The sequence below is a fragment of the Trichechus manatus genome, unplaced genomic scaffold (assembly GCF_000243295.1).
Source record: "Trichechus manatus latirostris isolate Lorelei unplaced genomic scaffold, TriManLat1.0 scaffold00065, whole genome shotgun sequence".
Lineage (NCBI taxonomy): Eukaryota > Metazoa > Chordata > Mammalia > Sirenia > Trichechidae > Trichechus > Trichechus manatus.
The window spans coordinates 10600659-10613054 of record NW_004444001.1 but is presented as its reverse complement, the minus strand read 5'-3'; the positions used below and the strand labels follow the sequence as shown (position 1 = coordinate 10613054).

The following is a 12396-nucleotide window of genomic DNA, read 5'->3' as shown; positions in this document are numbered from 1 at the left end:
CTTCAGTCTCACTAATTCTGATTTCCATTGCCTCAATTCTGCTCCTATGACTTTCTATTGAGTTGTCTAATTCTGAAATTTTATTGTTAATCTTTTGGATTTCTGTTTGCTGTCTTTCTATGAATTCTTGCAGCCTGTTAAATTTGTCATTGTGCTCTTCTGTAATCTCCTTAAGTTCCTCTGTTGCTTTGTCTGTGTGTTCATTGGCTTGGTCTGCGTTTTGCCTTACTCCTTCCTGATCTCTTAAAGAGCTCTGTATATTAATCTTTTGAATTCTACCTCCAGTAATTCCAAGAAGTTCTCTTCATCTGGAAGATTTCTTGATTCTTTGTTTTGGGAACTTGCTGAAGCCATCATGGTCTGCCTCTTTATGTGATTTGATATTGACTGTTGTCTCTGAGCCATCAATAAGTTATTATACTTATTTATTTTATGTTTGCTTACTGTGTCCTAGCTTCTTCTTTTGTTTTGTTTTGGTATGCCCAAATAGGCTGCTCAAGTGAGCTAGCTTGATTATTGGCACTTTTGAAGCTCTAGCATCCTGTCACTAGGTGGTTAGATCTGTTACTAGGTATGTGAGCCCAGGAGTCTGTTTACTTTTCTTGTTTGGATTCAGCTCTGGTGTCCAGGTAGTTGATCACCAAATGTGTGGTGCAAGCTTTCATCTACATTCCTAGACAGGCAGGGGTGATTGGAGTAGGCACAGGTATCTGGTTGCAGTAGGGGGTCACGCACTGAGCAGGGCAGGGCGGTGGTGACTGCCCCTGAGTGTCTGGGAGGAAAGCATGTCCCTGTTCCTAGAATGTGTAGGTGGATGGGTTTTGCAGCCAGACTGTGGGCACCCAGTGCAGTTGGCTGTAAGGACTGGGAGGCACCACTTATTCTTGGACCCTGTCACAGGTGGCTAGGTGGTATGGGTGGAGCCACCAGTCCTCAGGCCCCTCATGTGGGTAGGTGAGGACCCTGCTTAATGGGCATAGCAGTGTCAAATGTCGTGAAGCTGCCACTCCACCATATAGCTGATACAGTTGAAGTTAGGCTTCAGATATATACCCTGTTGTATTGTGAGGGCCTATGCTGTTGAAATGGGCCCACACAGGTCTATGCAGAGGTGAAAGGCATTCAGAGTCCATGGACCCCTTATGCCTGTGCCTAGGCAAAGGAGCTGTGCCTGCCCTGAGTTCCCAGCTTAGGGGACCTGGCAGATTATTTTCTCCCTGTTTGTTAATTTGTTCCCTCTCCAAGCCTGGGAGAATAGCTCAGGGTCTGTGACAGGTCCTACTTTGGCCCAGGGGATGTGGCAACCGCTGAAGCCGGCCTGGGACCCGGTGCAGAGCGGGGAAGAGGCAGGTAAATGGGAGAGAGGTTCTTCCCAAACGGGGTGTTTTTTGATGCAGTGGATTAGACGCATGTGCTTATCTTTTGCCAATTGAGGGCTGCATTTCACTGGTTCTGGAGGCTTGAATAGACTCTCCGCCACTTGGTGTCTCCCAGTGTGGAAAATGCATCCCGAGTGCCACTGCTTGCCTCACCACACACACCAGCCAGTCTGGCCTGCGGGGTGCCAGTTCCCTCCAGGTCAGGTCTGGCACCTCATCGCTACTTCAGAACCGTCTCTCCCTCCCCCTGCCACTCAGTCTGATTCCTCAACTTTGCCTTTGATATTCAGGGCTCCTAGATTGTCATATATAATCGATTCACTTGTTTTCTCGGGCCTTTGCTGTAAGAGGGACCACAGGGAGCGTCTGACTACTCCTCCATCTTGGGGCTGCCTCCAATCCTTTTTTTTTTTTAAGATTGTGTTGGATTGTATAGCCTTCAGTCAAAGAATCTTAAAAACATTCAGCATTCAAGAAATATTAATTTCAAACCTAATATATACCTGGCCCTGGCAATTCATTTAGTACAATAAGTTTTTCACCTTTTCCTTACCTCACTTAACTTTCCCTGTCCTTCAGTGAATAGTTACAGAGCACTTCTAATTTCCATTGGAAATAACAGCTTATCTAGTAATTGAATAATGTTAGGAAACATAACTTATTTCTTTGTGCCTCAAGACACAATGGGTTATTACTGATATTCATGTGATAACAATTCTTGACATTTATTGATAATTTTTAATTTCAATTACTAATCCATCTCAAAACATGGTTTAGAAAATCATGGTTCCATTTGTTCTTAGTTTTTAGATTGGCTTTATCATGTGAAGATCACATTCTTTTTGTTCTGGTTTATGCTGCTTAAGTCCCCACCTATGGGACTATGAAGTCTTCTTTCAGCTTTAAGTCTTTGTATAATAACTGTGAGAAGCCCTGGTGGAGCAGTTGTTAAGCACTCGGCTACAAACCAGAAGGTCAGCGGTTTGAACCTACCAGCTGCTCCATGGGAAAAAGATGTGGCAGTCCGCTTCTATAAAGATTACAGCCTTAGAAACCCTATGGGGCAGTTCTACTCTGTCCTATAGGGCCACTATGAGTCAAAATTGACTTGACAGCAATGGGTTTGTTTGCTTTATAATAACTGTGCACCACTTTTGGCATAAAAAATACTCTGTGTAACCAATACGTGCCTAAAAACCAAAAATACAGTATAATATGTTGAATGAATTTGCTAATGTTTGACCATTTTCACTAACAAAAACAGTAATTTCATATAATTCAATCTAATAACCATAGAAAAGGCAGCAAGAAGGTTAGGTTGACATCTACATATATAACTGTAAAGTGAGCTGTTGACCCAATTAGGTAAAATGTATAACCTGACTGACTAAACCCTGTTTTATATCTAAACTTTATCACAGATATCTGTAGGTGGGATGATGGCTCAAATAGTCTGTAAGAAATGGTTGTAACCTTTTATTAGGTCACTGATCCATTTGAGAATCTGATGAAAGCTAGAAACCCTTTCTCCATAAACACATTTACAAATTTTGCAAACAATTTCAGGATGCTCAGAGACCCTCTGAAGCCATTTTATGGATCTGAGAGGTCTATGAACTCTATGAACCTAAGTATCTCTACTCTAGAGTACTTAGAAAATATGTAGAGATATGCCTATATACCCGCTCCTCACTTATTGACATGGTAAGTTTTCAAAGACCAGGTCATTATGTGAAAATCTGCACTATGCGAAAATGGAGGATGACTACATGAGATCAAAAATGGAAGGTGAATGCATCATTACATAACTGCCAGATTATATCATTACATAACTACCATACCACTGAGAATCATGGCCCAGCCAAGTAGACATCACAGCCGGTATTACTCTTGCCTAGCACTTCAGCGTTCACTACTGCCAGAGGCACGTCATTAATGCACAAAATATTCAGATAGCAAATTTTTTACTCTTACCGCAAATGTGAAATGTTGGATGAGATAGTAAGTGAGGAGTAGGTGGATAGTATCTTATTACAAAAGTTAGTTTAACATCTTTTTTATGTCCTTAGAGAATCAGGTCAGCTTGGAATCCAAGTAGGGATTAAAATGTTTATTCCCATCAAGAATACTTTTTTTTTTTTTGGAAAAGGTCATACATCATTATCAGTCAACATACTTGAAAAGTCCCTAAAGCTTGCCCAGTTGATTAAACAGTATTTGTTTTCTTTATGTCACAAACTGGAATTACGATGTCAAAGAACATCCTTTACAATGTCTTTGATGCATGTTCACTTTATGAATATGTGTATAAGTATGCTTTTGATTAACATCAGACAAATTTGTTGTAACATTTCAAATTGAAGAAATTTACAGTGAACATAACAAGCCTAGTTTTTCCTTAACATTCAAGCAATTGCTTGCATGGTTAAGAAAACCCTTTATTTTTCCCCTTTCTTGGCGCTTCAGGGTGGCCAAGCTGCCCTGGGGAATTGTTCAGCAACCACAGCCTCTGTTCCCAGCTACCCAGCAGTTGAGAAAAATCCCCTATGAATGCTGGACTTCCTGGGCTCTCTGGGAGGTGGGAGCGTCGTTGTCGGAGAGCATTCTGATTAAATATGTTGTACAGGCCTCAAGCTTTTCCCTGGCCTGGCAGACACTCCTCCTCCCCTGTGACTGGTGATCAAAATAAGCAAGCATTTAGAGAGACTGAAAGTCTTCCTTCCTGACTCTACTGACTGACAAGATACAAGGATAAGTGGCTGCTCTAAAGTAGGAATCTTACCCATCAATATCACAAATCAACAACTAACATCATCAAGGATCTGCTTTAGGAATATATAGGGGGACTCTGGAGACCATTATAATTTGTATTCAGAGAGAAAGAACTTTTTTTAAAATAAATAATAAGACATTCAAGGTAGCATATACTAATTTCCAGATGAGTGCTGCAGACAGAAAGTGCAGAGGTGACAGCACTCCTTAGTTACAGTCAAATAGGACATCAGCAAGGAAGTGGGACTTAAGCTGTGTATTAAAGGAAGGATAGAACTTTGATGAGCAGCTAGGAGTGGGGAGAGTACATCAGGCTGCAGAGGCAGCATAAGTACAATTGTGCAAAAAAGAACTCTGATGAAAATATTGAAGCAAAGTGTTCATTGAATAGGAGTAGTAGGAAGTTAGATTAGAAAATTGAGGTTCAAATTGTAATAGTCTTAGACTCCTAGTTATTAAAAAACAGTTGAAGGTTTCTTGGCTGAAGATAATGAGTTCAAAAGGATGTTTTAAGAAGATCCAAGTGATGGTGCTGTGTATAGTGAATTGGAGTAGCAAATTCAATTAAAACATGGAATTAATACGCAATGTGTTGTATTTTCACAAATACCATTCTTGAGCACTAACTGTTAAGGGACTAAGCTAGTTACACTTGGGTTCCTCATACTAGACAAGCAAGTTTAATATTAAGTTAATTTTCTAGATTTTTTTTTTAACATATGGTTTGTACAGAGGAAGCCACAATCCCTAGGAGCTATCTTGTTTTCCCAGGAACAAGTCATGTCAGATTAGCCTCATTTCCTCTTGTATGATAGTATTTCTAGGCAAGCAGATCAAGGAAATACTGTTGAAACCAATATCTGAATTTCAGCAAGGCATTTTGCAAAGTCTAGCATAATTTTTTTTATACATTATAGAGAATTGTGGACAAGTTAATAGTACGGTTGATAGAATGAAAAAAATGTAGATTAATAATAACCCAAAACCAAACCCATTGCCGGGGAGTTGATTGTGACTCATAGAGACCCTATAGGACAGATTAGAACTGCCCCCATAGGTTTCCAAGGCTATAAATCATTACAGAAGTAGACTGCCACATCTTTCCCCCATGGAGCAGCTGGTAGGTTTGAGCCACCGACTTTTTGGTTAGCAGCCAAGTATTTAACTACTGAGCCACCAGGGTTCCTCAGATTAATAATGGCACGCATGAAGAAGACCTGGAAATTTTTATTTTCTTACAGATTTCTTAGGGACCAGGATGTGATGTGACTGTGAAGGAAATTTTTGTTTTGTTTTAGCTTTTAGGTACCATCTTATAGAATGGACATTGACACAGTGGAGCATGTCTAAAGGAGAGTAACTGGGGGGTGAAGGAACCTGAAAACATGTCCATGATTAGTGATTAAAGGAAGTTGGAGTGTTTAACCTATAGAAGAGAAGAGACTGAAATATAGCAGTTTCCAAATATTTGAAGTGCTTTCACATGGGAGAGAGTACAGACTTGTAATCATGGCCAAAGAAACCAGAATAATGTGAGAGATATTAGGAAGGAAGGAATAAACTATTTGTGGGAAGAGTTGAAGGAATCTGCAGGAACCCTAAGGCTTTGAGTTTGAGTTACTGGGAGAATGCTGGTCACCACTGACACAAATAATATCTGAAAAGTCATCTATTTGGGAAAAGAGTTTTAGGGTTCCTTTTGAAACATGTAAATTAGAGGGTCAGCAAAAAAGAGGAAGACTCTCAAAGAGATGGACTGACAGTGGCTGTAACAGTGGGCTCAAACGTAGCAATGTCTGTATCTGACATAATCAGTAGAATTTTTAGAAGGTGTATGTAAGGAATCCTGATTTTTGTCTACATGAGAAGATAGTAAAAGTTAACTTACTCAGACCCTCGAGGGCAGGTGGAGGCATCATTTCTGTGGACTAGATAAGAATAAACTGTGTTTTTCATTTGTAAACTTGTAGTATTAAATTCATGAGACAGTGGACAAAATCTAATGTTAGTAGAAGGCCTGGTCACTTGATTTCAAAGCCACATCTCTTTGGGCAGGGTTCTTGCATGAAGTCCAGTCCAGACTCCCCAGAGAACACGCCTCCCCATACACCAACAGCTCCATCATCTGGATCACAGCACTCAGGGAAAACGACATCAGGATCCCTAGGGAATGGGAGCGTTGGACAAGACTCAGCTAAAACCAAGCAAAGGAAAAGAAAAAAGGTCAGTGGTGAGTTTCTTCTGGTGGGGATGGGGAGGATCTCTTCAGAGATCTGGGAAATGTTTGCTGCTTTTCTTGATAGTTCAGATTTTTGGAAGCAGCCAATTTTCTTTCAGCCATTCTTAATGACTTTTACTGAAACCCTTTTAACATCTTTAACATCTTTCTTCTGGATAAAGCAAGGTATTTTTTCCAAACATTTTATTATAAAAATATTCAAATATACAGAAAAGTTTCAAAGAGTCAAAAGAGTAAACACTCTATATCTTACCATCTAGAGTCTATAATTATCATTTTACTATATTTCATTATTATCTATCCAGCTAATCATCCCTCAGTTCATCTTTTTTTTTTTTTTTGGATCCAGTAAGTTGTAGACATCAATACACTTGATACCTAAACACTATGTATACTTGTTTATGGCTCCTGATTTTGGTTTTGGGTTTTTTCGGAGATAAAATTTATACACAGTAAACCTCTCACCAATATGAGTGAATACGTTGATATATTCATACAATGGAATGTTACTCAGCAACAAAGAGGAACAAATTACATTTATACTGAAAAACATGAATTAGAAAGCACCTAGGCTTCCTAGGTCACTATGAGTTGGAATCGACTCAACGCCAACGACTTTGGTTTTTTCAGTTTTGGAGGCTGTTTCCCTGGTGTCCTGTAGGGTCGCTATGAGTTGGAATCGACTCGACAGCAATGGATTTGTTGTTTTGGTTTAGTCTATTTCCAGGAAACCTGGTGGTGCAGTGGTTAAGCACTTGGCTGCTAACCGAATCATCAACAGTTCAAGCCCACCAGCCAGTCTGCTGGAGAGAAGACTTAGTGATGTGCTTCTGTAAAGATTATAGGGTTGGAAACTCTGGGGTAGTTCTGCTCTGTCTTATAGGGTCACTGTGAGTCGGAATCAACAGCAATGGGAGGCTGTTTCCAATTATGAGTGATTATAAATAAACCTGCTATAAATATTCTTGTACAGGTCTTTGTGACAAATGCTTTTTATTTCTCTTAGGTAAATGGCTAGGCATGAAATTGCTGGGTCATAGAGTAGTAGGTGTGTGTTTGGTATTTTAACAAACTCTGAGACTTTTTTTCCAAAAAAAGCAATACATGAGTTACAGTTGCCCCACATCCTCACCAACATTTGGTGTTGTCATCGTTTTTACTTTTAGCTATTCTAAAATAGCTCGTTAGAGTTAATGGTAACTTATTATAGTTTGAGTTTGCATTTCTATGATGACTAATGATGCTGAGCACATTTCATATGCTGTGTCCTTTGCATTTCTACGTAAATTTTAGAATCAGTTTGTTTCTACACACGTACATACACACACACACACACACACACACACTCATACAAAGTAAATCCTAGTGGGTTTTTGAAAAGGATTGGGTTGAATGTTTACATCAGTTTGGGGATATGAATGTCTTAATAATCTCACATCTTCCAATCCATGAGCATGGGATATCTCTCCATTTATTTAGAAATTTTGGAAATTTCTCTCAGTAGTTTCTTCTAGTTTTCAATGTACAGGTCTCGCACATCTTTTGTTAAATTTATTTTTGGAATTTGTGGGGTTTTTTAATGCTATTGTAAATGAGTTGTTTTTTGAACTTCATTTTCCAATTATTTGTGTTGATGCAAATGGTTACGTGCTCGACTATTAGCCGAAAGATTGACGGTTCAAACCACCCAGAGTCATCTCGGAAGACAGGCCTGGCAATCTGCTTCTGCAAGGTTACAGCTTTGAAAGCCCTATGGAGCCATTCCACTCTGCACACATGGAGTCACCATGAGTTGGAATCGACTCAGCAGCAACTAACAACAAGTATTTAAAAATACAGTTAATATTTTTGAATTGTCCTTATATTCAGGGACCATGCTAAGGTTACTTACTGGTTCTAGTAATCGTTTTGTGGATCCCTTAGGATTTCCTATGTAAACAATTATGTCATTTGCAAACAGAGACACATTTACTTCTTCCTTTCCAATCTTTATGCTGTTGATTTCTTTCTCTTGCATAATTGCTCTAACAAACTAGGACTTTTCATACAATGTATTGAAGTGGTGAGAGTAGAAACCCTTGCCTGCCATTTTCCCAGTTTTCGGGGAAAGTGTTCAATATTTCACCATTAAGTATCATGTTAGCTAAAGGTTTTTTGTAGATGCCCTTTCTCAAGTTAATGAACTTTTCTTCTATTTCTAATTTGCTGAGAGTTTTCCTCAAAATGGAGTTTTGATTGTTTAAAATGCCTTTTCTATATTTTTTGAAATGATTATTTAATTTTCCCCTTTATGCTATTAATATGGTAAGTGGATTGACTTTTTGAGTGTTAAACAAACCTTGCATTCCTGGGCAAAACACTACCCGTTTTACATATTTCTGGATTTGACTTTCCAATGTTTTGTGAAGATTTTTACATCCATATTCATGAGGGATATTGGTCTGTAATTTTCTTTCTTTTTTTGGTAAAGTCTTTTATTTTGGTATTAGGGTTATTCTGGTCTCCTTTTTTTTTCCTCTATTGACAGAAAATGTTTGTGTAAGGTTGATGTTATTTTTTTCTTCAACTGGTTTATAGCTTTTACGAGTAAAACTAATTTGCTCTGTTGTTTGCTTTGTGGGAAGGTATTTTAATAATACCTTCAATTTCTTTAGTAGATAGAGGACTATTCAGATTTTTCTTTCTTGTTTTGTGTCAATTGTGTTGAGGTGTACCACTCAGAAATTTGTCCATTTGAGTTTCCAAATTCGTTGGCATAAACTTCTTTACCATATTCTCTTTTATCCATTTAATGTATATAAGAACTATTGTGATAACCCTTCTTTTGTTCCTCGTATTGGTAACCTGTGTTCACTGTCTTTTTTTTCTTGATCAGTCTACCAAAGAGTTAATCAATTTTGTTAATCTTTTTGAAAGAACCAGCTTCTGACTTTGTTGATGTTCTCTGTTGTTTGTTTTCTATTTCATTGGTTACTGTTATTGTCTTTATTATGTCTCTGCTCAGTTTGAGTTTACTTTACACTTTTTTTCTAGCTTTTAAGGCAGAAGCTTAGGTCATTCATATTAGATCTTTCTTATTTTCTAATATATAGATTTTTAAAACTATATATTTCTCTCTAAGCTGTGCTTTTGATGCATCTCATAAGTTTTGATGTGTTTAATTTTCATTATTAAGCGATACAAAAATACTTAGAAGCATGTTGTTTAATTTCCAAATATTTGAGGTTTTCCTAGAGATCTTATTATTTATTTCTAATTTAATTCCTTTATGGGCAAAGAAAATATTCTGGATGATTTTAGTCTTGTTGAATTTATTAAGACTTGTTTTGTGGCCCAGCGTATGCTCTATTTTGGTGACTATACCAGGTATTCTTGAAAAGAATGTGTATTCTGCAGTCATAGGGTGAAATGTTCTATCAGTATCATTTAGGTCGCAATGCTTGCTAGTGTTCAAGTCATCTATGTCTTTGTATCTACTGTTTTATCTTGGCTGAGGGAGAAGTGTTAAAATCTCTAATTCTGACTTGAAAAAATGTCTGTTTGTCCTTTTTAATTCTTCTCGTTTTTCTTGACTCATTCTTTTCGGAAGTAGACCGCCACGTCCTCCTTCCTAGTCTGTCTTAGTCTGGAAGCTCAGCCGAAACCTGTCTGCCATGGGTAACCCTGCTGGTATTTGTATACTGGTGGCATAGCTTCCAGCATCACAGCAACACACAAGCCCCTACAGTACAACAAACTGACAGACACGTGGGGGAAACAGAGGAGGTAATGAGCCAGCCAGGAGTTGAACCTGGAATCTTCCGACCGGTTGTCCATTGCCAGTGAAAACCTTATGAATAGCAGTGGAACACTGATACAGTGCTGGAAGATGAGCCCCCCTCCCAGGTTGTAAGGCACTCAAAATACCACTGGGAAAGAGCTGCCTTTTCAAAGTAGAGTCGAACTTAATCACGTAGATGGAGTCAAGCTTTTGGAATCTTCATTTGCTGATGTGGCACAACTCAAAATGAAAGGAAACAGCTGCAAACATCCATTAATAATCAGAACATGAAATGTACGAAGTATGAATCTAGGAAAATTGGAAATCATCAAAAATGAAATGGAATGCTTAAACATCGATATCCTAGGCATTAGTGAGCTGAAATAGACCGGTATTGGCCATTTTGAGTCAGACAATCATTTGGTCTACTATGCCGGGAATGACAACTTGAAGAGGAATGGCATTGCATTCATCGTCAAAAAGAACATTTCAAGATCTACCCTGAAGTACGACGCTGTCAGTGATAGGATAGTATCTATATGTCTACAAGGAAGACCAGTTAATACAACTATTATTCAGATTTCCATACCAAACACTAAGGCCACAGATGAAGAAATTTGAAGATTTTTACCAACTTCTGTAGTTAGAAATTGATCGAATATGCAATCAGGATACGTTGATAATTACTGGTGATTGGAATGCGAAAGTTGGAAACAAAGAAGAAGGATCGGTGGTTGGAAAATATGGCCTTCGTAATAGAAATGATGCCAGAGACCACATGATAGAATTTTGCAAGACCAATGACTTCTTCTTTGCAAATACCATTTTTTAACAACATGAACGGCAACTATACACGTGGACCTCACCAGATGGAATACACAGAAATCAAATCAACTACATCTGTGGAAACAGATGATGGAAAAGCTCGATATCATCAATCAGAACAAGGCCAGGGACAGACTGCGGAACAGACCATCAACTGCTCATATGCAAGTTCAAGTTGAAACTGAAGAAAATTAGAACAAGTCCACAAGAGCCAAAGTACGACCATGACTATATCCTACCTGAATTTAGAGACCATCTCAAGGATAGATGTGACGCGTTGAACACCAATGACTGAAGACCAGATGAGTTGTGGAATGACATCAAGGACATCATACATGAAGAAAGCAAGAGGTCATTAAAAAGACAGGAAAGAAAGAAAAGACCAAAATGGATATCAGAAGAGACTCTGAAATGTGCTCTTGAACGTCAGGTAGCTAAAGCAAAAGGAAGAATTGCTGAAGTAAAACAGTGAAACAGAAGATTTCAAAAGGCAGCTCAAGAAGACAAAGTAAAGTATAATGACATGTGCAAAGAGCTGGAGATAAAAAACCAAAAGAGAAGAACAAGCTTGGCATTTCTCAAGCTGACAGAGCTGAAGAAAAAATTCAAGCCTTGAGTTGCAATAGTGAAGGGTTCTATGGGGAAAATATTAAACGACACAGGAAGCATCAAAAGAAGATAGAAGGAATACACAGAGTCACTGTACCAAAAAGAATTGGTCAACGTTCAGCCATTTCAGGAGGTAGCATACAATCAGGAACCGATGGTACTAAAGGAAAAAGTCCAAGCTGCACTGAAGGCATTGGCAAAAAACAAGGCTTCACCTGTGAGCAGCCATCTAAGATACTCCACTGGTCTCATCCCTTTGGAAGCAAGGGAGAATAAGAGAACAGGAGATAAGGAAAAGATTAGTCCAAAGGACTAATGGACCACATCTACCAAGGCCTCCACCAGACTGAGTCCAGTACAGCTAGATGGTGCCCAGCTGCCACCATTGACTGTTCTGACCGGGATCACAACGGAGGGTTCTGGACAGAGCTGGAGAAGGATGTAGAACAAAATTCTAACACACAAAAAAAAAGACCAGATTTACTGGCCTGAAGGAGACTGGAGAAACCCTGAGAGTATGGCCCCAGACACCCTTTTAGCTCGGTGGTGAAGTCACTTCCGAGGTTCACCATTCAGCGGGGGATTGGACAGCCCCAGAAAACAAAATGGGACTAATGAGGCACAACAGTCCAGGGACAAGGACTAGAAGGTAGAAGGGGACAGGAAAGCTGGTGATAGGGAACCCAAAGTTGAGTAAGGACAGTGTTGATGTGTTATGAGGTTGTTAACCATTGTCATAGGGCAACTTGTGTTACTAACTGTTTATTAAGAAACTATTTTGTTCTGTAAGCCTTCATCTAAAGTGAGAATAG

The 12396-nt window shown here is 38.9% G+C and overlaps 1 protein-coding gene across 5 annotated transcripts in view; it reads left to right on the top strand.

The window, feature by feature from the left end:
- The window catches only part of SUPT3H (SPT3 homolog, SAGA and STAGA complex component), a 542602-nt gene that overhangs the window by 436427 nt on the left and 93779 nt on the right, over nt 1-12396 (top strand). For 4 of the 5 annotated variants that reach the window (XM_023734241.1, XM_023734239.1, XM_023734240.1 and 1 more), the window contains one exon: nt 6207-6374. In XM_023734241.1, coding sequence (XP_023590009.1) covers nt 6207-6374 — 168 coding nt within the window. Of the gene's footprint in view, nt 1-6206; nt 6375-8052; nt 8086-12396 lie in introns of those variants that run through there. The other variant, XM_023734243.1, reaches the window with a different exon arrangement.